This window comes from Balaenoptera physalus, assembly GCF_965194825.1.
Source record: "Balaenoptera physalus genome assembly, chromosome: 1".
Taxonomy (NCBI): domain Eukaryota; kingdom Metazoa; phylum Chordata; class Mammalia; order Artiodactyla; family Balaenopteridae; genus Balaenoptera; species Balaenoptera physalus.
This window is the reverse complement of record NC_138882.1, coordinates 146,568,091-146,595,389: the sequence shown is the minus strand read 5'-3', so window position 1 is coordinate 146,595,389 and position 27,299 is coordinate 146,568,091. Positions and strand designations below refer to the sequence as shown.

General features: G+C 39.5%; 1 protein-coding gene across 5 annotated transcripts in view; it reads right to left on the bottom strand.

The window, feature by feature from the left end:
* Window positions 1-6,054: 6,054 nt before the first annotated feature.
* MYSM1 (Myb like, SWIRM and MPN domains 1) overlaps window positions 6,055-27,299 on the bottom strand; it is a 74,245-nt gene continuing 53,000 nt past the window's right edge. For 2 of the 5 annotated variants that reach the window (XM_082417744.1, XM_082417741.1), the window contains 4 exons: window positions 27,141-27,273; window positions 22,767-22,872; window positions 22,531-22,588; window positions 6,055-20,596 (listed from right to left, as the gene is read on the bottom strand). In XM_082417744.1, coding sequence (XP_082273870.1) covers window positions 20,429-20,596; window positions 22,531-22,588; window positions 22,767-22,872; window positions 27,141-27,273 — 465 coding nt within the window. In that variant the 3' untranslated portion in view covers window positions 6,055-20,428. The remainder of the gene's footprint in view (window positions 20,597-22,530; window positions 22,589-22,766; window positions 22,873-27,140; window positions 27,274-27,299) is intronic. The other 3 variants (XM_082417742.1, XM_082417743.1, XR_014251908.1) reach the window with 3 other exon arrangements.

The following is a 27,299-nucleotide window of genomic DNA, read 5'->3' as shown; positions in this document are numbered from 1 at the left end:
TGATCACCATCGAACCTGTTTCTGATCTCTGACTGCAGATCTCTGCCAATGGCACCCCTGCCCTTCCGTCTCTCCGGACTCCTGCCTCTCTCTCAAATCTGTTTGCACTTTCCAAATGTTTTCAAACTGACCTCCAAAATGTTCATCTTTCTCCTCCCCCCCCCCACCAATTATAAAATTAATGTGTGCTAATTGAAGGGAATTTAAGAAATATGGAAAACCATGGCAGACTCTGGGTTAAAGATGAAAGATTAACTAGGCACCGTTAACCTCCGTTCCTTCCTGGAACACCCGTAAAGCACAGCAAGGTGGTGGTGGTTGGTTTGTACTGACAGGTGTGATGTAGCAGATAAGCAGGAGAGGCCTGACTTAGCAGACCTAGGAAAGTCGGGGGAAGGCGAGAAGTAACCCATTTGCCTTGTAGAACCTCTCCCACCCATCAGGGCTCAGGAATTTATAGCACGCAGCACAGCTGGAATTAGAGATGAAGATGAGGATAAAGAGGTGAGGACGGGTAAAACGTACATTTAAGAAGCAGTTACCTCTCAGTGCCTTCCTGCTCCTTTGGCAGGTAACTGACCCTCCCTAACGCCACTAGGTCACTGCCTGTTTGGCATCTGGAGAGGGGGAAGCAGAACTTTTCTGGATTGGGGGGGGAAACAGGAGAATTAAGTGAAAGTTTACTTTCTCAATTTTAGGACCCTCACTTTTTCTCCTACTTGGCTCCCCAGGGCTCTGGAAGCCAGGCTTGAAAGCTCTGGATGGGAGATTGGAAAGGACACGAAATGATTAGGGCAGCTGGGAGGGCTACGGTGTCTTCTCCCTTCCCCACATCAGTTCTGCTTTATCTGGTTTTGGTTTTGGTTTTGTTTTGAGACAAAAATCCACATACCATAAAATTCACCATTTTATTTTATTTTATTTTTTTATTTTTTAAATTTTATTTATTTATTTATGGCTGTGTTGGGTCTTCATTTCTGTGCGAGGGCTTTCTCTAGTTGTGGCAAGTGGGGCCACTCTTCATCGCGGTGCGTAGGCCTCTCACTATCGCGGCCTCTCTTGTTGCAGAGCACAGGCTCCAGACATGCAAGCTCAGTAATTGTGGATCACGGGCCTATTTGCTCCGCGGCATGTGGGATCTTCCCAGACCTGGGCTCGAACCTGTGTCCTCTGAATTGGTAGGCAGACTCTCAACCACTGTGCCACCAGGGAAGCCCAAAATTCACCATTTTAAAGTATGGTTTTTAGTATGTTCAGTGGTTCTTAGTAAATTCACAAGGTTGTTCAATCATCATCACCACCATCTAATTCCTGAACATTTTCATCACTCCAGATAGAAACCCTATATCCATTACAGTCACTCCCCATTCCTTCCTCCCCCAGGTCCCTAGCAACCATTAGTCTACTTTCTGTTTCTATCATTGGCCTATTCTGGACATCTCATATGCTTGGATTGTGATTGGCTTCTTTCACTGAGCACTGTTTTCAAGGCTCATCTCTGTTGTGTAGCATCTATCGGTACCTCATTCCTTTTAACGGCTGATTATCATTCCACTGTATGGATAGACCACATTTCGTTTATCCATTTTCCAGTTGATGGCCAATTGGTTGTTTCTACTTTGGGGCTATTATCTGTTTTACAGATAATACTTGGTTTATCATCTGTCATAATAACTTGGTTTTTATGTAAGCTTTTCTTTAAACAGAGATCTCTAGCTAAATAAAAGCCTGAACACTACTGACTTAGTGGAACCCCTTCATTCTAGGATTTGAAGATGCTGGCTGTTGATTGCCTGAATCTTTTCATGAGGATTATGAGTACACCTCTCTCCAGGATGGCTCCTGACACCCTCAAGGTCTGACCCGATTTCCACATCTATGTGGCACCACATGCAGTGTGTACCAGCCGCATGGAATCTTCATGTCACCCCATGTGGCACTATCTTGTCTTGTCACTGTGCCCCTGCTGCCCCAGTACCTTCTGCCCAGAATGCCTTTCTCTGACTGTCCAAATTCTGCTCTCCATTTTACAGAGCTATTTTTTTTTTTTAATAGCTATTCTATTTATTTATTTATTTATTTATTTATTTATTTATTTATTTATTTATTTATTTATTTTTAGCTGTGTTGGGTCTTCGTTTCGTGCGAGGGCTTTCTCTAGTTGCGGCAAGCGGGGGCCACTCTTCATCGTGGTGCGCGGGCCTCTCACTATCGCGGCCCCTCCCGTTGTGGGGCACAGGCTCCAGATGTGCAGGCTCAGCAGTTGTGGCTCACAGGCCCAGTTGCTCCGCGGCATGTGGGATCTTCCCAGACCAGGGCTCGAACCCATGTCCCCTGCATTAGCAGGCAGATTCTCAACCACTGCACCACCAGGGAAGCCCACAGAGCTATCTTTTGTCTAGAAATTTAGGGCTCCCGCCAAGTGGCCCTCTCTGCAAAATCAAAAAAATGCCTGCTACGCAGAACCTTGCAAAATGCACAGCTGGGTCCTGTGTCTGAGGGCCAGGAGGAAGGACTGTTGCACATCTAAATCTTGGGAGGGAGTTGGGCTTGACAGGATCCTTTTCTTTTCCTTCTGCAGCCGTTAGAAAGCCCTCCAGTCCCACAAAGTCCTGTTTTTTCTTTTGTTTTTCTGTTTTTACTGTAGATGTTCTCTCTCCTACTCTCCTAGAGGAGAGTTCAGTCAGTTCTGGGTCCAGAGAGCCCAGTCGGCCCAGAGCACACTCTGCCCTCCCTTTTTATTTTGTGAATCATAATTTCTTTTATTTTTATTTTATTTTTTTAAATTATTTTTTAACATCTCTATTGGAGTATAATTGCTCCACAATGGTGTGTTAGTTTCTGCTGCACAAGAAAGTGTATCAGCTATACATATACATATATCCCCATATCTCCTCCCTCTTGCATCCCCCTCCCTCCCACCCTACCTATCCCACCCCTCTAGGTGGTCACAAAGCACTGAGCTGATCTCCCCGCGCCACGCAGCTGCTTCCCACCAGCCATTGGCTTCACACCTGGTAGTGTACACACGTCCATGCCAATCTCCCACTCTGTCCCAGCCTACCCTTCCCCCTCCCCGTGTCCTCAAGTGCATTCTCTAGTAGGTCTGCGTCTTTAATCCCGTCCTGCCCCTAGGTTTTTCATGACCTTTTTTTTTTTTTTAGATTCCATATGTATGTGTTAGCATACAGTATTTGTTTTTCTTTTTTCTGACTTACTTCACTCTGTATGACAGACTCTAGGTCCATCCACCTCACTACAAATAACTCAATTTCGTTTCTTTTTATGGCTGAGTAATACTCCATTGTATATATGTGCCACATCTTCTTTCTCCATTCATCTGTCGATGGACACTTAGGTTGCCCTCCCTTTCGCCTGGGGCTATGCTGACTCCCTGGATGAAAAGATAGTGCTGTTCAAGGGCATCCTTCAAAGTGGAGAAAGGGCTTGGACGTGAGCTGGCGCTGCCTCACCTGCACCGCTCAGCCAGGTCTAAAGTTGATGCCCTGTGGTCCCCATTTGCCTGACACAGGAATACCACTTGCCCACAGAATAGGGAGCCCACTTCACTGCCTGACCTCAAATTACGGAGGCATCTTTGTCGTCTTGAAATGGAGGCTACCTCATTGCCTGCTCCACCACTCTGAGTTGTTTTCTCCATGTGTAGGTGCCATGGAAAAGAACACAATGTGACGGATCAGAGTGCTTGAGCACCACCCCTCCCCCCCCTCGCCAGCTTTCAGTGATGAAAATACACAGGATGTAAAATGATGAAGTTACTGAAGCCTCATAATTATCCAAGTTCTGTTGCACTTTTGATTAGAAAATGCAGTTACTTTTTTTTTTTCACACACACACACTGTATTTTATTTTTACAAGAGATAAATAGACTGACACCAAGCATTGTACATGGATGACCACAACAAAAGCAACAATGATTGCAATTACCAAACACGAAACACACTCATACTATGTCATAATATTGACATTCAGTCCAGTAATCCTCTACTGTAACAGCTCCTTTACTTTGCAGTGAAAATTGATTTGTATATTCTTTGCCTCTGAGTCCTTGTGGGATATTTTTTTTTAATTCAAACAGAAAGTCACAAAAATTATAATCATCCTCATCAGTTCACTCAGTCCCATGTAATTAATTTTTTTTTTCATCTTGATCTTTTGTTAGCACTTTTATAAGTGCTATAAGTGCTAATAAGTGCATATATGTTCCTATAAAAGGGTTTCCTCTTCAAGAAATTCATGGAAAAGACTGACAAGTACAGGTTTCTGGTAACTGACTGTACTGCTGAACTGAAGGAATAAGCATTTTCAGAACTCTAATGAAAAACTGATGAACTTATAACAGTTACGTTTATAGTGTTATAATCTCACCTGTCTTTGTGTTTCTGAGGAAACTGCAGGAGGATGCGTCTTCTGGAGCAAGCGGCCCTTGCTAATCAGTTGATTCATGTCTCCGGAAGATCTCAACACACTTACGCTAATGAAGAGAGACTGCTTCTCCCAGGCCCTCGGCTCCGCCCGCCCTCCGCCCTATTCTGGGCCTCGTTTTTCAGAACAAACATTCCTGCCTCAATTCTTTTTTCCTCCTTATAGTAGGAGACAAAAACACCTGGCATCGGAGTGTGAAAAAACTGATTCCCCCCTGCCCCCCCCAAAAAAGATCTGCCTTCCGTTTTTTCTTATTGTTTTCTTTCATTCATTCAATCCTTTATTCATTCATCAAACTGCCATTCGGTGCCTTATTAATTCATGCTAGGTATCATAGTAGGCACTGCGGATACAAAGTTTAAAAAGTTAGGGTCCATGCTATTCAGAAGCTCACAGGACCGTGAACGTGGCAGAAAAGCAGAGACAAGTGAAAGCCAGCGTGCCTGGGGCCGTGATTGAGGTAAGAAGAGGGTGTCAGAGGGGCTCAGCTGAAAGGATCAAGCCAGTCTGGAGGGAAGAGTGGAAGAGTAGAAGAATGAAGAGCAGGCTTCTAGGGCAGAGGTGGTGTTTGAGTTTGAAGTTCACATAGAAGTAAGACAATGGTGGGACAAGGGGAGGTGTCCCATGTAGGGGAAAGGCGTGGATAGGCTGCAGGGTGGAGCTGCACGTGTTTGGATTCACCCAGTCGTTCAGTATGACTAGAGCAAAGAGTGCGAGTGTGTGTGTGTGTGTGTGTGTGTGTGCGTGTGTGTGTTGGATTGGAAGGGCAGGAGGGCTGGTAAGAGGTGAGGTGGAGCATGGATAAGGGCACATCATAACGGTCTTCTCAGCTTCCATGTTGGACTTGGTGCAGAAAGCTTGGTGAGCCATTGGAGAATTTTAAGCCAAGAAATGACATGCTCAGATTTGTGCTTCATAAAAAAAATCCTTCTGGCTGCAGTATGGAGGAGGCAGGGGGACCTATTGGAGGCAGAGAGATTAATTACTTTTAAAAATGCAAGGTGTTTTTATGAATTCTCTTCTCCCAGGCTTGGCTGTAATGGAAAAGACAGGGAACCATGTTGGAGCAAATTTCTATCCATGAGGCCCATTTCTTCTGTTCTTAGGTAACAGACTAATAATCCCACGGCTTCATCGGCTGTGTTAGGGTACAATGTGGTGCAGAGTCTATGAGCACAGGATTTCTTTGGTTATGCAGAGAAGTCAGGGATTCCCATGAGGTGTGATCCAGGAGCCCTGGCAATGGGAAGACCTTGACTTCCCAATCTGGCCTTGACTGGGTTTGTGACTTGGACAAGTCACTTCTCATCTTTGGGTATTAGTTCTCCCATCCAAAAATGAAGAGATTGAATTAAATTGTTCCTTAGGTTTCTTGCAGCTCTGAAACCAATAACATGATAGTTTGGAGAGCTGATTGTAGAATCATATGGATATCAGTTTGAATTCTGTTTTTGCTACTTCTCACTGCAAGACCTTGGGTAAGTTACCTAAACATTCTAAAGCTAAGCTTATTATCTATCTATCTATCTATCATCTATCTATCTATCTATCTACCTATCTATCTATCTATCTATCTATCTATCTATCTATCTATCTATCTATCTATCTTTGGCTGTGCCATGCAGCTTGTGGGATCTTAGTTCCCCAACCAGTGATTGAACCCGAGCCCTTGGCAGTGAAAGCACCAAGTCCTAACCACTGGACCTCCAGGGAATTCCCTAAAGCTAAGTTTATTTTATATATTTTTTTAATTTAATTTAATGTATTTATTTTTTATAGCGGCAGGTTCTTATTAGTTATCAATTTTATACATATTAGTGTACATACGTCAATCCCAATCTCCCAGTTCATCCCAGCACCACCACCACACGCCCCCACTTTCCCCCCTTGGTGTCCATACGTTCATTCTCTACATCTGTGTCTCTATTTCTGCCTTGCAAACCGGTTCATCTGTACCATTTTTCTAGGTTCCACATATATGCGTTAATATACGATATTTGTTTTTCTTTTTCTGACTTACTTCACTCTGTATGACAGTCTCTAGATCCATCCACATCTCTACAAATGACACAATTTCGTTCTTTTTTATGGATGAGTAATATTCCATTGTATATATGTACCACAACTTCTTTATCCATTCATCTGTCGATGGGCATTTAGGTTGCTTCCATGACCTGGCTATTGTAAATAGTGCTGCAATGAACATTGGGGTGCATGCGTCTTTTTGAATTATGGTTTTCTCTGGGTATATGCCCAGTAGTGGGATTGCTGGGTCATATGGTAATTCTATTTTTAGTTTTTTAAGGAACCTCCATACTGTTCACCATAGTGGCTGTATTAATTTACATTCCTACCAACACTGCAAGAGTGTTCCCTTTTCTCCACACCCTCTCCAGCATTTGTTGTTTGTAGATTTTCTGATGATGCCCATTCTAACTGGTGTGAGGTGATACCTCATTGTAGTTTTGATTTGCATTCCTCTAATAATTAGTGATGTTGAGCAGCTTTTCATGTGCCATCTGTATGTCCTCTTTGGAGAAATGTCTATTTAGGTTTTCTGCCCATTTTTGGATTGGGTTGTTTGTTTTTTTAATATTGAGCTGCATGAGCTGTTTATATATTTTTGGGGTTAATCCTTTGTCTGCTGCTTCATTTGCAAATATTTTCTACCATTCTGAGGGTTGTCTTTTTGTCTTATTTATAGTTTCCTTTGCTGTGCAAAAGCTTTTAAGATTCATTAGGCCCCACTTGTTTATTTTTGTTTTTATTTCCATTACTCCAGGAGGTGGGTCAAGAAAGATCTTGCTGTGACTTATGTCAAAGAGTATTCTTCCTATGTTTTCCTCTAATAGTTTTATAGTGTCCTGTCTTACATTTAGGTCTCTAATCCATTATGAGTTTATTTTTGTGTATGGTGTTAGGGAGTGTTCTAATTTAATTCTTTTACACATAGCTGTCCAGTTTTCCCAGCACCAATTATTGAAGAGACTGTCTTTTCTCCATTGTATATCCTTGCCTCCTTTATCATAGATTAGTTGACCATAGGTGTGTGGGTTTATCTCTGGGGTTTCTATCCTGTTCCATTGATCTATATTTCTGTTTTTGTGCCAGAACCATATTGTCTTGATTACTGTAGCTTTGTAGTATAGTCTGAAGTCAGAGAGACTGATTCCTCCAGCTCTGTTTTTTCCCTCAAGATTGCTTTGGCTATTTGGGGTCTTTTGTGTCTCCATACAAATTTTAAGATTGTTTTGTTCTAGTTCTGTAAAAAATGCCATTGGTAATTTGATAGGGATTGCATTGAATCTGTAGGTTGCTTTGGGTAGTATAGTCATTTTCACAATATTGATCCTTCCAATCCAAGAACATGTTATATCTCTCCATCTGTTTCTGTCATCTTTGATTTATTTCATCAGTGTCTTATCGTTTTCTGAGTACAGGTCTTTTACCTCCTTAGGTAGGTTTATTCCTTGGTATTTTATTCTTTTTGTTGTAATGGTGAATGGGATTGTATCCTTAATTTCTCTTTCTGATCTTTTGTTATTAGTGTATAGGAATGCAAGAGATTTCTGTGCATTAATTTTGTATCCTGCAACTTTACCAAATTCATTGATTAGCTCTAGTAGTTTTCTGGTGGCATCTTTAGGATTCTCTATGTATAGTATCATGTCATCTGCAAACAATGACAGATTGACTTCTTCTTTTCCAATTTGTATTACTTTTATTTTTTTTCTTCTCTGCTGTGGCTAGGACTTCCAAAACTATGTTGAATAAGAGTGGTGAGAGTGGACAACCTTGTCTTGTTCCTGATCTTAGTGGAAATGGTTTCAGTTTTTCACCATTGAGAATGATGTTTGCTGTGGGTTTGTTGTATATGGCCTTTATGATGTTGAGGTAGGTTCCCTCTATGCCCACTTTCTGGAGAGCTTTTATCATAAATGGGTGTTGAATTTTGTCAAAAGCTTTTTCTGCATCTATTGAGATGATCATATGGTTTTTATTCTTCAATTGGTTAATATGATGTATCACATTGATTAGTTTGCATATAATGAAGAATTGTTGCATCCCTGGGATAAATCCCACTTGATCATGGTGTATGATCCTTTTAATGTGTTGTTGGATTCTGTTTGCTAGTATTTTGTTGAGGATTTTTGCATCTATATTCATCAGTGATATTGGTCTGTAATTTTCTTTTTTTGTGACATCTTTGTCTGGTTTTGGTATCAGGGTGATGGTGGTCTCATAGAATGAGCTTGGGAGTGTTCCTTCCTCTGCAATTTTTTGGAAGAGTTTGAGAAGGATGGGTGTTAACTCTTCTCTAAATGTTTGATAGAATTCACCTGTGAAGCCATCTGGTCCTGGACTTTTGTTTGTTGGAAGATTTTTAATCACAGTTTCAATTCCATTACTTGTGATTGGTCTGTTCATATTTTCTATTTCTTCCCGGTTCAGTCTTGGAAGGTTATACCTTTCTAAGAATTTGTCCATTTCTTCCAGGTTGTGCATTTTATTGGTATAGAGTTGCTTGTAGTAGTCTCTTAGGATGCTTTGTATTTCTGCAGTGTCTGTTGTAACTTCTCCTTTTTCATTTCTAATTTTATTGATTTGAGTCCTCTCCCTCTTTTTCTTGATGAGTCTGGCTAATGGTTTATCAATTTTGTTTATCTCCTCAAAGAACCAGCTTTTAGTTTTATTGATCTTTGCTATTGTTTTCTTTGTTTCTTTTTCATTTATTTCTACTCTGATCTTTATGAATTCTTTCCTTCTGCTAACTTTGGGTTTTGTTTGTTCTTCTTTCTCTAGTTCCTTTAGGTGTAAGGTTAGATTGTTTATTTGAGATGTTTGTTGTTTCCTGAAGTAGGATTGTGTTGGTATAAACTTCCCTCTTAGAACTGCTTTTGCTGCATCCCATAGGTTTTGGATCGTCATGTTTTCATTGTCATTTGTCTCTAGGTATTTTTTGATTTCCTCTTCAGTGATCTCTTGGTTATTTAGTAACGTATTGTTTAGCCTCCATGTGTTTGTGTTTTTTACGTTTTTTTCCCTGTAATTGATTTCTAATCTCATAGCGTTGTGGTTAGAAAAGATGCTTGATATGATTTCAATTTTCTTAAACTTACTGAGACTTGTTTTGTGACCCAAGATGTGATCTATATGGAGAACATTCTGTGCGCACTTGAGAAGAAACCGTGATATCTGCTGTTTTTGGATGGAATGTCCTATAAGTATCAATTAAATCTATCTGGTCTATTGTGTCATTTAAAGCTTGTGTTTCCTTATTAATTTTCTGTCTGGATGATCTGTCCATTGGTGTCAGTGAGGTGTTAAAGTCCCCCACTATTATTGTGTTACTGTCGATTTCCTCTTTTATAGTTGTTAGCATTTGCCTTATGTATTGAGGTGCTCCTATGTTGGGTGTACATATATTTATAATTGTTATATCTTCTTCTTGGATTGATCCCTTGATATTATGTAGTGTCCTTCCTTGTCTCTTGTAACATTCTTTATTTTAAAGTCTATTTTATTGATATGAGTATTGCTACTCAGGCTTTCTTTTGATTTCCATTTACATGGAATATCTTTTTCCCTCCCCTCACTTTCAGTCTGTATGTGTCCCTAGGTCTGAAGTGGGTCTCTTGTAGACAGCATATATAGGGGTCTTGTTTTTGTATCCATGCAGCGAATCTGTGTCTTTTGGCTGGAGCAGTTGATCCATTCACATTTAAGGTAATTATCGATATGTATGTTCGTATGACCATTTTCTTAATTGTTTTGGGTTTGTTTTTGTAGGTCCTTTTCTTCTCTTGTGTTTCCCACTTAGAGAAGTTCGTTTAGCATTTGTTGTAGAGCTGGTTTGGTGGTGCTGAATTCTCTTAGCTTTTACTTTTCTGTAAAGCTTTCAATCTCCATCGAATCTGAATGAGATCTTGCCGGGTGGAGTAATCTTGGTTGTAGGTTCTTCCTTTTCATCACTTTAAGTATATCATGCCACTCCCTTCTGACTTGTAGAGTTTCTGCTGAGAAAGCAGCTGTTAACCTTATGGGAGTTCCCTTGTATGTTATTTGTCATTTTTCCCTGTTGCTTTTAATAATTTTTCTTTGTCTTTAATTTTTGTCATTTGATTACTATGTGTCTCGGCATGTTTAACCTTGGGTTTATCCTGCCTGGGACTCTCTGTGCTTCCTGGACTTGGGTAGCTATTTTCTTTCCCATGTTAGGGAAGTTTTCGACTATAATCTTTTCAAATATTTTCTCAGGTCTTTTCTCTCTCTCTTCTCCTTCTGGGACCCCTATAATGTCGATGTTGGTCCATTTAATGTTGTCTCAGAGGTCTCTTAGGCTGTCTTCATTTCTTTTCATTCTTTTTTCTTAATTCTGTTCCACGGCAGTGATTTCCACCGTTCTGTCTTCCAGGTCATTTATCTGTTCTTCTGCCTCAGTTATTCTGCTATTGATTCCTTCTAGTGTATTTTTCATTTCAGTTATTGTATTGTTCATCTCTGTTTGTTTGTTCTTTTATTCTTCTAGGTGTTTGTTCTTTAATTCTTCTAGGTCTTTGTTAAACATTCCTTGCATCTTCTCAATCTTTGCCTACGTTCTTTTTCGAGGTCCTGGATCATCTTCACCATCATTATTCTGAATGTTTTTTCTGGAACATTGCCTAGTTCCACTTCATTTAGTTGATTTTCCTGGGTTTTATCTTGTTCCTTCATCTGGTACATATTCCTCTGCCTTTTCATTTTGTCTATCTTTCTGTGAATATGTTTTTTTTCCACAGGATGCAGGATTGTAGTTCTTCTTGCTTCTGCTGTTTGCCCTCTGGTGGATGAGGCTATCTAAGAGTCTTGTGCAAGCTTCCTGATGGGAGGGACTTGTAGTGTGTAGAGCTGGGTGTTGCTCTGGTGGGCAGAGCTCAGTAAAACTTTAATCTGCTTGTCTGCTGATGGGTGGGGCTGAGTTCCCTCCCTGTTGGTTGTTTGGCCTGAGGTGACCCAACATTGGAGCCTGCAGGCTCTTTGGAGGGGCCAATGGCAGACTCTGGGAGGGCTCCTGCCAAGGAGTACTTTCCAGAACTTTTGCTGCCAGTGTCCTTGTCCCCATGGTGAGGCACAGCCTTCCCCTGCCTCTGCAGGAGACCCTCCAACACTAGCAGGTAGGTCTGGTTCAGTCTCCTATGGGGTCACTGCTCCTTCCCCCTGGGTCCTGATGCGCACACTACTTTGTGTGTGCCCTCCAAGAGTGGAGTCTCTATTTTCCCCAGTCCAGTCAAAGTCCTGCAATCAGATCCCGCTAGCCTTCAAAGTCTGATTCTCTAGGAATTCCTCCTCCCGTTGCCGGACCCCCAGGTTGGGAAGCCTAACGTGGTGCTCAGAACCTTCAATCCAGTGGGTGGACTTCTGTGGTATAAGTGTTCTCCAGTCTGTGAGTCACCCACCCAGCAATTATGGGATTTGATTTTATTGTGATTGTGCCCCTCCTACTGTCTGAGGATTCTCCTTTGTCTTTGGATTTGGGGTGTCTTTTTTGGTGAGTTCCAGTGTCTTCCTGTCGATGATTGTTCAGCAGTTAGTTGTGATTCTGGTGCTCTCGCAAGAGGGAGTGAGTGCACGTCCTTCTACTCTGACATCTTGAACCAGTCTCCTAAAGCTGAGTTTAAAATGGGGATAATAAAACTTCTTTCAGTGTTGTTGTGGGGATTAAATGTTATACCGTTATGTATAGCATTTAGACCTGTAACTATAAATGGATGATGCTATTATTATAATACCTTCAAAATGAAACCTTGAAAAATGAAAATGGCTACCCTGTAGATACCATGAAACAAGGATGCTCACCCCAAGATCACACAATGTCAAGGCACTAGGCAACCAAATGATTTACAGTGTTTACACATTCAGCCAGATGTGCAATCTTCTCTTTGTAAAGCCAAGCAACACTACAGGGCTGAGATCATCGTGCTCATAGACTGTGACGGAGGGCCCTCTAGTGGTTTTAGATATTAACATTTTCATTAAAAAGATTGAAGAACAAATGTAGTTTTGTGGATTTATAAGCAAACAGCAAGGATTTGGGGTTCGTTAATCTTAGATAAAGCTAATAAAGCTAATCTTAGATTAAAGCTAATAAAGGGCCATTAATTATATCACTTCTAATAGTAATTCTTTAGTCAACTTTTTCCATAAAAGTCATGTTCTGGGCATTTATTAGATCTTGCAGTTCTGAAAGACAAAATTACATTTTAAATTAAAACATAAATTATATTGAAGATTTGAATTGCACATAAAATCTTCAGAGTAGTTCTTTATGCCATGAAATTAAAAATAATTTGGAATCACTCAAAAGGATGGTGCAATAGCAAAACTGTGGTTTTTCTAGACGTAACCTTGCTGCAAACTTGACTGTATGACTGGGCAATGCCTTGATTCATTTCTATGGACCTCGGTTTCTTCATATTAGAAGATAGGACTCTAAGCCTAAACGTTTCCAAGGTCCTTTCCAACTTTTAAGATTCTTTTATTTTAGGCGGATACGTTATCCATTTTCTTTTAATACTCGGGCTCTGGCACAGTAATTTAAAGTCCATTTGAAGATGAATTCATAACATTCTATAAAACCAATCCTAGCCATCTGTAACAGAGGTGGCTAGTCACTAACAAAGATTCGTGTTCTCCTTCCACAGTGTAGAATCTCGTGAAGCAGTTGTGCAATCAGGACTCCATTGAGCGGCCCATCTTGGCATCAAGGTAGGACCATATGACTACTTCTTAAAGAAATGTGAGCAAAACCGTTGTGTGTACTCCAAGCCAAGGTCAATTATCATGTGTGATTCTGTTCTTTCTCAACCACCTGTCCTCAAATGGATGACACCTGCGCTACTTAGAGTCACAAGATGTCAGAGCCACATGTGAAAGGAATCTGGGTACCCGAACTACCTGTGGGAGATGAGCTGCTCAGGGGAGCCACCCAATCAGAACAGCTGCAGTGCACTTTGTGTGAGAAATAAACCAGTGTTAAGACACTGAAAATTAGGGGTGGTTTGTTCTAGCAGCTAGCTTTAATTATCCTAACATACTCTCCAAATCTGTGATGTTGCAATCTAATTAGAGGTTTTGCCTAAAAGCAATCTCTCTCTCTGTCTCTCTCTCTCTGGCAGTGCGGGGTGGGGGTGGGGGTATGTGACAGGGAGGATTAGTCTACTCATTGTTTTGTGATTAGGAAGATGGTTCTGAAAAAGGTCTTATCAAGAGTTCCTTTATTTTGTTACACAAAGGGAGTCTGATGTGGACAATCTTCTGGTTATCGATGGTTCAAGATGCCACAATTACCGCTGAGTCCTAATTATGTGGTGTTTTGGAACAAAAGAAAGTTCAATGATCACTAATCTAGGTAAAATGAACTAATAAGCAGTGAACTCGCTTTCAGAAACTGTCCAATTCTTCCGCATTTTGAGGTGAACTTGTTAATGGGGGAAGGTGGGCGAGGAATCATGGATTATACCCAGTAACAGGTATCAGAGTTATTAACTGATAAGTTTTGTTTTTGATAGCAGGAAAAATATGGAAGACAAAAGCAAGTTTTTTATTTAGCTATATCTCTCTGCAAATACTGACAATATTGTATTTAAGCTAGCATTCTATGGGAAGATAATTGAGAATCAGTGATGTAGAAACACATCAGCAACAGTAAGAAAAACCATTATTACAGTACAAATTAGATTGTGGGACAATGCTGGTCTGGAGCTACAGGCTATGACGCTGGCCAATCAGAAAATTATAGCAAATGCTTAATTAGCAGGAATCCATAACAGCTGTACAGCCTTGTGGAATTAGCACTCTTAGGATTTTATTATACTTTGCCACCTAAATTACTTTCATTTAGGAGCCTGAATTCAAATTGGTTCTGTAAACAAGATGATGAACGTGGCTGTACTATGAGAAAAATTAGCTTGTGGAAATTGAAATTTTTTTTCTGCAGATACTAACAAAATGTAAGGGGTACATAGATCTTCATTTAGCAATTAAACACCTAGGAATCTATTCAGAGAAATTTTAGAAGTGTGCAAAAATTATTTTTCATAGAAAAATGGGAACATCTAAAGTTCATCAGTTGAAAACTGATCAAATTAATTATGGCAAATCTATACTACAGAATGCTATGCACCTCTTGCAAAGAATGAATAGATGTTTATGTACTGAGATGGAAAGAAGTCCTCAATAAAAGGACAGACATTGAAGATACGTATGTACTGAACATACACAAGTCTGATCCTGTTTTTCTGTTTTTGAAATTGATAGGTTTTGCAGAAAATAAGGACTGGGAAGTTAAGGACCAGTTAATGAGTTAATTCTAAGGTGAGAATTTTCTGTCAATTTATACCTTTTGTATCCTTAGTTGGTTGACAATGTGAATTACCTTCATAATTAACATCTTCACATACCCTACCCTCTGGCCAAAGACTCACCACTCTAAATCTTTTTTCATTCCTTACCTCCATGCCTATGCTCTAAGATCACTTCTCTCTGGAACATCTTCCCCAAATGTCATTTTGGTTTAAAGGTGATCTCTTCCAAGCAATCTCACTGCTTACATTCTAGAGAATTCTCATTTATCTAAAACACCTCTTACCCTTGAAGTCTTACAGCCATTTATAATCAGTTCCAGTTTGTATCCTAGTGTCTTAGCTACCTATGTCAGGTTTTATGTTTCCCACTTATTAGGTAGTAGATAGTAGGATTCTTGTGGAAAGAAACCAAGACATTCATCTTTGTGCCCCTACAATGCCCAACAAATGTTTGCTGAATTAATGGGGCACTGTTTGTAATTCAGTGTGCATGCTGCTAATGATTTAGAAAGCAACCAAATGATTCACCACTTTACTTTCAAAATTCTATTTATATAGAATCTTCAGAATGTTTCCCTTTAAATTTTACAAGCTAAAACCCCAAAGCTTAAAATCAGATATTTTATGTCACAGTACATAAAATAAAGTACAAGGAGGAGAGTTCAATCATTTTGAGGAAAAGCTTTCTTAATTGTACAAACATTACTATTTACAATATTCTTTATTACAGATATAGACAACATGGCATATTTAAAAGCACAGAATAGTTGAAATCATTATATTTTATTACAGAACATTCCAAAACTCAAACTAATAAAGAAATCCATAAACACTGATAACATTTGGGGAAAACAACAGCAACAGGTTTACCAATAATCATAGTAAACTTATATATAACACACAATTTACACATCAAATCGACAAATTTAAAGATATATATGACCTATCTATTTAAATCATGCTATAATCTAAATACTATTTTATAATCCATAGGTTGAAACAAATGTTCTGTGGTAACCTATGAAACAGGAATACAAACTATAAAATCATAATTAACATACTTCTTAATTCCTAAGAGAGTACTCCAGGAAACCTCAAAGACAGCAGATCAGGCATTTTTTGCTGAAATTAAAGTTCTTATGAATATATTCATAAATATAGTCAAAGGTATAAAATAAAACAACCCAGATACCACAAGTTAAGTTTACCTTCTCAAATTTAGTTTGGTATAGAGCCCCTGGCATAATCACAGCTTCTCTGGGATATTCTGACTTTCTCCTGACTTAGGGGGGATGACATATTTATTCTTTGCCTTGTTCCAGAAAGGATTTAAGGTAGCTTAAAAGATAAGATTTAGAAAATACCAGAAAGCACAATTATAGGTTAAATGAAAAAACAGAATTTGGGGGAACAGCACACATAAAACCATTTAAGAAAAGGTCAGGAATTAAGCTAAAGTATATTACATTATTCTCCACAGTGATTTTCTGGAAATATTGCAAAATATGGCATTAATTTGTAAGAAAACTATTAAACCACTGGTAAATTGGAGATGCAGATCAAATTTCTTTGTTAAATTTTGTATTAACCCTGATGAAACAGATGATGTTACAAATGTATGTGCTTTTTTCTTCGTGCTTGTGAGAAAAAAGTTTTCCTAAATGTCATAATATGTGACTCTAGATTTAGTGTCTAGTTCTGGGTAGAGAAGAGCATAGGTAAAAAAAAATAAAAAAACAAACTACAACATTTGGGTACCCTGACTTAATTTCTACTGAGAAACCCACCAACTGGACGCTTGCTGATGACCTGAGGATGGGAGCTACCTTCCAGGTGGCCAGGTGTCCTATGGCTCTTTTGTAGGGACAGGACAAAGCATCAGTTCTAGGGCCTCCTGACTGCATCAGTTCCTCCAGCTCTTACAGCTCACTTCATTAGGACCCAGCAAGACAAAGAAGAAGAAGGTAAACTGAAGAGCAGGAAGCCCACTCAGGTTGGCATGCTGAGACCACAGTCTCCTCTGCTGCCCAGATGGTCTGCATGCCACAGCCCTTGCCCCAGTCCTTTGGGGGAGGAAAGTTATGGAGAGAGGGCTGGGGCAGCATTAGTCAGCTTCTTGGAAATATGAATGGGTTTGTTCAACTCTATTCTTCAGGCCCTGCTTTCAACACATGACAATGAAGGATCTTGTACCTATGCACTGTCAGGTAAGAAGTGAGGGAGTGAGGATGAAAAAAAAGGGCTTGAGGGAAACACAGGAAGAAAAGGCGGCAGGACATGTGGCATGAGTTTCAAAACTATCGATTAAGAATAGAATAAAATATCTACCTGAAAACTGAAGTTAGCCACAGCGGCCTATCGTTCTTTGGGGGATGAATGGTCCCAAGTAACACTCCTGAATTTTGGTCACGTCAGTAAAGAACAAAGTTCAAGTCTATGGATCTAAAGCTGCAGGTACTGCAATGTTCTTGGCTGTGTGGCAAAGTTCCTCTACGGTTTGTGAGGTGGGTTTATAGGGGAGCGGGTAGTGACTGCCATTTTCCCAATAGTACCCTTCATAGTATAGGCAGGGCCAACTTATCTATTAGGCACCAGGTCTCAGGCCCATAATACATTCAGAGGCCCCCCAAAATGTTTTAATTTCTTTTAAATTCGTAAGAAAAAAACCAAACTTTTAGATTTAAGGATGTGTTTATATATAATATAAAATTCATTTTATACAAATGCAATTGTAACATTAATTTTTAATTTTTTATGGAAGAAGAGGCCTAAGAAGGCAAAAGTGTCTAAGGCCTATGAAAGTCATAAAGCTGCTTTGAGGGCCAGTCGTTCAAGGCTAAATTACAGAGGGGTAAGGAGAGTCTGATCTTGTGGGTCTCATTCCACTGATTTTTCTTTTTTTGAATGTTACTTTGGGATTAGATTTTTAAGAGTGCTAGGTCAAATACTAGTGAAGTATTTGTGTCAATTTCCAACAGGCAAGCTGGAAAAGGAAAATAAATTAAGCTCATTATTTTATTGTCATTGTGCAAAAGAAAGAACCAAATCAGGATGAAGAGACTTGGATGTTTTCAAGTCCCATCTTCACTCTGTAAAAATTACTAGAGGTAGGTTTCCCTCTGAGACCCTCCCTGCCTCCTAAACTTCCTGCATTACACCGCCACTCTCAGCCCTAGACATCCTCTGTGCTTCTCAAGGCCTAGCTCCTACTGCCCTCAGCAGGCCAAGGTTGGCAGTGACAGGAATGTGGGCACCTGTAGTTACAAAAATGTTTTAAGAATATGATGAGAGAAAAAAAAAAACAATGAATGAGGGAGGAGGGGAGGAAGATATCAGATTTTAATCTAAAATTACATGATGCAAAAAAAAAAAGAATGGGGAAAGATTTATACCAAAATGTTAACTGTGCTTTCTGCTTTTTAAAAAATATTTTCTCGTAAGTGTACTCTATCATCAGAAAAAAACAGTATTATTTTAAAAATTGTTCTCTCAAAGCTCTAAACTCTGAATATCACCACCTCTGAGAGTTCCTTACAGTATGGCTTAGGTTACTAAATGTGGTGAACCACCAGCACGCAGAGGACCCAGACTGAGCACAGAACTTTTAACAATTCCCACTATTTTCCAACCCCAATTCATCAGTATTACTGGGAAATGTCAATCACGAAAGCTGATTAATACCACTTTCTAGGATCTGTTCCTGATACAATGAAGAAAGTATGTCAAAAGGAAGGGTAGAAAGGAACGAATCACTACCCTTTCACAGAATCACAGACTTTCTGCCCTTGAATTACAGGTGAAGATTCTGAGGTCCAGAAGGTTATGTGATCTTACCACTGCCACACAACAAAGCTGGTAAGAGAATTAGGGTAAAAACTCAGGTTTCCTGTTTCTTGGTCTATAGATCTAATAAGCCCAGTCCCAAAAGTAACTGCTTTGTAAGTTATGTTTCACTGTTTATCCTAAATACATATAGAAAAATGGAAAATACTACCACCTTTCTTTAAAAACATTCATTAATTTGGGAACTGTAACATCTCAAAATATAAGCTCCAGGTGGGTAAGTCCAACAATCAGAGTGAATCATAAGATTTTAGACCTGAAAGGATGCAGGGCAGATAATTTAGACCTCGGTTACACATGAATTTAGGCCCAGAGAAGATAAACTATATCCCCCAAATCACAAGGCTGAGTCAAGACCCAGGTCATCTAAAACTGGCTCACTGCTCCTTCCAATACTGACTTATTTTCCTTGGATATTCATTAAACCAAAAAAGGCAAAAGTACAGAATCATATGCAGATTAGAAGTAATAAAATTGATATTAATAAGAATGCTTGGAGAAAGGACATTAGTCAATTCTTTAGTTAACAGAAGTAAACTAAAATCTATCAGAATAAATCAGGCAGCATGACTACCAACTTTCATTTGAAAACAAACTTAAATGTAAATCACAATTTTTAGTTTTATTGTTGTTTGAAGATGATACAAGACCTTTCAATGTCTCAGGCTCATGCATTTGAAAATAAATTCTAAATGTTTGCAATTCTCTGGAGCAGGGTTTGGAAGATAATGGCCAGCAACCTGTTTTCTGTGAGCCTGAGCTAACAATGGTTTTATGTTTTTAAAGGGTTGTTAAAAAACATAAAGAAGAATGTCTGATAGAGATGGTGTGTAGCCTGCAAAGCCTAAGTTACTAACTGCCCCTTTACATAAAAAGTTCACTGACCCCTGTTCTGGATTCAGCAAGTACATGAAACGGGGCTGAATACATAATATGTCCTGGAAGGATTTTTTCTTTTTAAAATTAAATCTGATTTATTTAAGCTTTATTGTAATCTGCCTCTTTCTCCTCATAGCAGGTAGTAGGAAAAAATAAAAGTCTAGTTTAAGGGTTATGATTACCTGTGTTCTAGTTAACCAAGGCTTTATCACACAAATGAACATAAGTGGACCTATAGTTGAAGCTTATTATGTTACGTATCTGAAATCCATACAAGATGTTTCAGCTGAGAAAATGGCATATCCTATAGTAGTGTTGTTATACAATAAAATGGAAGCAAATATCTGTAATTAAAAAACTGGTAATTTGATTCTCTCCTTTAGGTCTCTAGTCTGTTTTCAAGATTTTCTCCTGATGCCTCCCCTGGCCTCCCACAGCATGTCCTTAGATTCATTAAACCAGCAGTTCTCAACCATGTTAATTACCGCTGTGACCACCCACCCGTATCTCATTTGCAACCATAAACAAGCCTCACCAAAACATATGAAAAGAATAGAAGTGCTCCTCATGAGACAGGAGACAGCAAAACTGGAATGACTAGTTCAGGGGGAAATAACAATCTGAGACACACTGCACTTATCAACCTGAAGAGAGCAGGGGGGCCGCCCTTCAGTCCACACCCTGCTGACCGGCCGAGGAGGACTGAGCGCCACATATGAAAACAAGTCCAAGCCCGTGTCTCTTTCTTGTCACATGGTTTATGTGGCAAAATTTGGATTTCACGAACTAGCAAAAAAATAAAAATAAAAAAAAAATCACAGCTGTACCACTGTTAACTAAATTACAATAATTTCAAGGCTATAACTCTGAAAGTACGGTCTACTGTGTCGCGGTTAAGACGTCTTACTTTAAAATAGTCACGTTAACAGCACCTTTGGCTCCACGGTGCACTTCTCTTCGGCCGCTCCGTTCTCTGGCTGGCTTTTGTAATTGGAAAGGAATAAATTTTCTATTTGGGTCAAGAATTCTTCAGCAATGAAGCAATTGGCCACTTTGCTCAGAGTTTTCCTCAGACACTCCAAAAGCTAGTTGAAAAGGAAAGTTTTATATTTAAAACAAAAAGTGGTAAGAAGAGGGTTTGCATCACTATCACTATTTTATCCCTTTCCAAATCTCCCCTTTTCTCATGCTTAAATGAGAAACATTCTCCTTAAAGGTGACTGAGGATAAACTTGTGTTTAATAACTGTACAGCTGAAGTGCAGGAAGCCATTGCTGAGGAATGCTTAGCAAAGCTTGTCCTGAGCCCAGCTCAACAGAAGAAGCACAATTCTTCAGTCTGCTACAAATTGTTTGTGGAACTTCTAGGGGTTCCCAGGACCCCAGTCGCCTCCCAACTGCTGTCCATGTCCTCACCCCACCCCCCATCCTGGGGCAGTGCCTCTCCCCACAGCGGCCTTAAATCTAGGTGTGTTAGTCCAGCACCTCCTTGGTGAGTAATTCTTTGAGACTGGGGGGTGGTGTGGGCGTCAGGCCTGCCTCTTGCAGGGCCTGAAGCTGGGCCTCTGACTGGCGTTTGTCCAGGCCCAGGTGCCAGGAGAGTCGCACTTGGGCTTCCAGAAAGGGTACCAGAAAAGGGTGAGGGCTCTTGTCCCCCAGCAGCTGTAGGGCCTTCTCACAGCGTGCCCGGGCCTCCCCAGGGTCCTCCAGCTCCTGGTGGCACACAGCCAGCCCCACCAGGGTCAGCAGAGGGCGGTCTGGGCCCGAGGGGACACCCAGCTGGGCCTGCAGCTGCCAGGCGTTGGCCCAGAGTGCCAGGGCCTCACGGTAGAGGCCAGTGGAGGTGAGGTGCAGTTCCTTTCTGATTTTATATAAGGAGATAAAATTGAGATTGCATGTATGATGCTTTCTACTTTGGACAAACTTGTGACTTTGCTTCTTTTTTTAGTAGTTTTATTTACAAAGCCAAGAATCCTATGGGATAAAAATCTACGTACATAAAAATACAGGATTCTACCATTTCAAAAATAGGATGATAGAGTCTATTTCCTGGGAAATGTGCATATTAATCTTCCAACAGAGCAAAGAAAAAGTGGCTATAATAGGAGGGGGTAAAAAATATTAAAAAGAGGGACTTCCCTGGTGGCGCAGTGGTTAAGAGTCCGCCTGCCAATGCAGGGGACATGGGTTCGATCCCTGGTCCCAGGAGATCCCACGAGCAACTAAGCCTGAGAGCCACAACTACTGAGCCCACGCTCCACACTACTGAAGGAAGGCTACATGCTCTAGGGCCCGCATGCTGCAACCACTGAAGCCCGCCCACCTAGAGCCCGTGCTCTGTGACAAGAGAAGCCACTGCAATAAGAAGCCCGCACACTGCAGTAAGAGGAGCCCCGGCTCGCTGCAACCAGAGAAAGCCCACGTGCAGCAATGAAGACCCAATGCAGCCAAAAAAAAAAAAAAAAATTTAAAAAGAAATTTAATGTTAAAATTTTCTATTCCCAAACTGTTACCAAAGGAAAAAAAGAAAGACCAATGTTGCCAATCTTATTGAAATTCATTATACTCATAGAAACAAAACTAGAAGTGAAATAAAATAATTCAAGACTCTTTTTTCCTACCAGAAAGTTAAGTAAAATGACCATTTAAATTTAATTGTTAGATTTATACTACCGTTTTTAAAAATGATCAATTGTTAAAGCTAAATGGAAACATGGCACTTTTGAATTTAATAAAATAAGAAAAATGTTCTCCATTGTGTACAATAATAATCTGCTAAGAAATTTATCAGCCAACATGGACAAATTTTTTCTAAAACAGCATTATTTCTATACGCAAGCATGGGCACCAAAACACATTACTAATTATCTCCTAGAAATTAATTTTGGAAAGAAAAAAGCAATAAAGGAAATACACAGAAGGTGTATCCACAAAGCATTAGGCATCATGGGAAAACACATCAAGATGAATAGCTTTGGAATCTGTGAGCAATGAAACCAATTAAAATGAAGGCAGCTTACTTTCTGCAAACAAGTCAGGTCAGAATCCCGGCGAAAGATTTTATCCATTGGGACACTGCTGTTGGAAGAAATATGAAAACAAACCAATGAAACAAATACTATAAACGAATCAGTTTTGTAATAAACTATCACTGATGCCATAAAACACAATTTTATATTTAACTTGGGTTTTCCCTAAAACGTAATTTAATGAGAAACACTGCAGATGTGCAACCATCTCAAACCACAGTACATACCTCCGGGATAGCCCGTATTTTTCTATTATCCATTTTGTCTTTTCAAACACTAATCCCCACCGAGGTTCTTCTAACATCTGTTGTACTTCAAATTTATAAGGTAAACCTAGAAAAGCATAAAGCAGCACATTTTTACCAACTATTTCTTAAATCTCCAATCTCCTTTTAATTACTTAAAATTCCCTTTCGTGTTTTCACAACCGCAGTTTGGCAGACCAGCTAAACAGCACGTTAAACATAGTGGGCATTCATTAAATATGCACTGCCTGGCTGAACTTGGTTCATCAAGCATATTAATGCCAAGCAATTAATAAAGAAAAGTAAAAGTGCCATTTTCATGACAATTCTATGCAAGGAACTGTGACAGGTAAGATGATCACATAATTTATCATCCAAACCAAGACACTTCTGGAGTGAAAGCTGGCACTATTAATAATTGTGCCAGAACCACAGGCTTAAATTGGGATTGACCTAGGCAAACCAAGATATATTCCATCCCAGTGATATATTTTTTTTTAACACATGTTATCAAGCTTACAGCACTGCTATAAGGTAGGTAGCATTATTCCTATTTAACAGATAAAACTGAGGCTGAGACAGGCTGAACAAGCTCCTTCCACTAGTAAAGCAAAGAGCTTGGATTTCAAACCCCACCAGGCTTGCCCGACTTCTGAGCCCACATTCATTCCGCCTCCCTCTCTGTGCTGATCTAAGACTAGACAGGGGCTAGGTTTAATTCTGGAGAGCCAGTAACTGCACTTGAGTCACGCTAAACTCTGGAGGAAACAAGTCCAAGGGGTAGATATCACGTACATAAGTTAGAAAGGAAAAAATACCAAAAGACGAGCCTACTTAGACATTTCTCACATATCTTTCAAAATCTCCATGTAATTGCATTTGCAGTATATTAAAGGCTCAGCTGATTCGTTACCAAAGGCCAATACCATAATAACACTTATATAATGCTTACTCTGTGCCAGGCTTTATATATAAAGGTGCTTTTTATATAGATGTAAGGCCAGTTACATGAACTAGCTACCAGTGTTGTCCCCAGTGTTTTTTTTGACGAGGACACTGAGCCACGGAAAGGTTACTAAATAACCTGCTCTTGGACATACCTAATTAGTAAGAGGTAGAGCCAGGATCTGAACCCAGGCAGTCTGGCTCGAGTGTATGTCCTTAATCTTTACATTATACTGCCTCTCAACTTGCATTTTTGCCATCGTAGGCTTTTCGAGTAAACAAAATGTCAGCAAATCAGAAGGTATTAAGAAAAAAATCATAATTCTACTTCCACACAATACAAGCATAATTTGTCAATGTGCCCTAAAAAGGCTTTTTCTCCCCATTTTTTTTCAGGTGTATGGAAGGAGAGAAAGGAACAGCAAGCCTGATGATAGCTGATCTTTTTTCATTTCTCAATTCTCTTCTATTTCATTTTCCCCCTCCAGGAACTTAAGAAGAGTGACACATTATAGTACACAAGCTATTACACAAACTCCTTTTGTGATAACAATCATTTACTTGATATGTTTTGATTACCTACTAAGCACAGACAATAGCTATGATCATAACTACCTATTTTAGACCTATTATTTACTAAAGCACGTTACATACATTACTGACAGTCTCTACAACCTCCCGTAAGCAAGTTAATAATTTTTTCTCATTTTACAGATGTGGCAAATGAGAATGAGAGGGATTAAGTAACCTGCCCAAGGAAAAATAACTAATAAATATCAGAGCTGGGATCTGAATCCAGTTAAGCAACTCCTACTCTTAATGAAAGTAAAAAATGAGACTAAAAGAGAGGTAAATAAATAAATACATTTTCAGTCTGTGCTCATAAAAAAACCATGAAAATACACACACACACAACACGTTATACACCTCTATTTGGTATTAAGAATATTTTCTAAGTTAAAAAAACGGCACTAAAACCAGTAAAAATTTCTTTTTGTACTGATTATTTTTTGATATGCTTATTATTTTTTTAAATTGAGGTATAGTTAATTTACAATGTTGTGTTATTTTCAAGTGTATAGCAAAGTGATTCGATTACACATATATGTACTGATTATTTTTATCCACTAAAGTGTCAGAATAAAACGAATCACTAAGTATATTTCTGGCCTATTACAAATAGAGAAAATGATTAACCATTAGACATACTGTAAAGATAGGATTTGGGTACACACCTAATAGAGGGGGAAAAAAAAGAATGAATCAATGAATGAACAAATAAATAAGTAAAGGACCCAGTTCAAAGTACTGTAACACAAGGTATCCCAGGGCGTCTAGGAAATTTTAATTCTTGAACCAGAAGGTTTCCAAGAGGAGCAAAGAGAAGAACCGAGGATTAAGACCTAACAAACAGGGTTAACAACGGTCAAGTCACGTAAGAGGCAGCTCTGCCCAAGAGAACTTTCTGCAATGATGGTAACGTGGAATACTTGTGTGCTGTGACGGTAGCTTATGCAAGAATCCAGCACTGTGCCCGCTAATCTTTCGGGTGATTCTTTCCCGTCTGGGGTAGTCTGTTCACACACATGCATTGGTCTTTATCTTGCTAAACAATAAATTTGAACCTTCTACAAATCTTTGGAGTCTGCTCTCTAGGCAGCTTTCTGCTCTCTGGTACAACGTCTTGCAAATTTAGTTGCCCTGGTCTCCTTGCTCTTACCTCCATCACCTCAACTCAGAGTCTGCTAGGCTCTGGGTGGGTTTCTCCACCTTGTGCCACACCTGGAAGTTCTTTTACGTCAATAAGCTAGGTTAACTTGGGCTCACTTTGTTTCCCATCTCTCAGGAAACATATTCCTTCACTGTTTGATGTTATATCCTAAATACCACTGTTCTCTATATTTTGTCCAGTTTTTTGGTTGTTTCAGACAGGTCCTTGTTACTTCATTTTGGTCAGCAGTAGGATTCTAGGAACTGAATTTTAAATTTCATTTAATTCTAATTAATTTAAACAGTCACACGTAGCCACATGTGACTGTATTAGACAGCATCAGACTAGAGGCTCACTCCCCAAATCTAGCAGAATGTGACAGTAAGACATGGTTTAAATGGAGGACAAGTTCACTGTGATTCTTCCTTTTGTTAACTTTTTGTAAAATTATACTGGCGTAAAGAATGATGTATATATGTGCTATGTTCAAAATGGGCATTTTGGACTAAAGTTAATGTCAATACTATCCATTCAACAAAAACCTATAGAGCACTGACCACTCCTTAGGTATAAGGCAATTGATTAGGTACTACAGGAGATACAAAGAAGGCATAGTTCCTGCTCTTTGGGGCTCACAATTCAGTGAGACAGGCTAAATAAATAAATTATATTAAAACATGCAAGCAACCATGAAGGCAGGAAACAAACGTTGCAGGTGCACAAAGAATAGAGCAACTAATAGTAAATGACATGAGGGGTGGTAGTGCTGGGGTCTTTGCCAAAGAGGGTATTTTTGTGACATTATTAAGAAAGGGTATCTGAGTGACATTATTAAGAATGAAGAAATTAATTTGTTAAACATTCATTTAGTACCTACTTTATGCCAGGCCCTGTGCTAGAAACTGAGAATAGGAAAATGAGTACAATATCATATCTACCTTCAAGGGGCTCATGAGCTAATGGGGAAGAGTATAATGTAGAGTGACAGTATCCAGAGAGGACAGTCAACTAGAGCAGTGGTATTAAGGATGAAAAGAGAGTATCCTAGAGATGTAATTGTTTCCTCTCATCTTTTCCTTCCATCCACACTCGCTTCTTACCCTCCCCTACTTTTCCTAGTCTGCTACACTAATTCTCTATCCAGCCAGAGTTGATTGGAACAGCAGTGGACATAAATTCCAAAGGAACCAAGTCATATGATGGGCTAAACCAACCAAATTCTTTCTTGAGAGAGACAGATATAAAAGTAGTTAGGCACTGTTGAGCCTAAACTGGGAGATCATGGAGAGCTAGTGGTAGGGTGGTCATTATTCTTTATTAATATTATTTTTTCATTTGAATGTCATTGCAGAGAAAGCCAATCTGCATTTATCTAGAATTTTCAAGAGAACAGAAGGGACTTTGTTTTGCTTACTGCAATGTCTCCAGGACCTAATACACACACGCTGCTTGGCCATAAGTTTTCTCTACATTGTAATGTTTTTGCCCAGTGGCCGTGGTAACACAGTGGGAACTTTAATGCAGAAGGAAATCATAAAAGGAAAGAGGGTGGCTGCACTACATGGTATGCAAACAGTGATTCCCTAGTTGAGGACACAAACTTTTCCATCAAATCGCTTTCAACAGGTATAAATTCTGTGATTTGTAAGATTCAAAAAAAAATGAAAGTAGAAGTCGGATTATTTTTGTTGAAAACTTACGATAAGAGCCATCTGGGCTAATTTCATCACTTATAACCAGGCAGGTAATCTGAGAATAAGGTAAAGGATTATTTCTATTATAAGGACTAACAATCATTCCAATGAACTTTGCACCGCCTCTGGAGAAGTAACTCTACAATTTAAAAAAAAGTATAATTA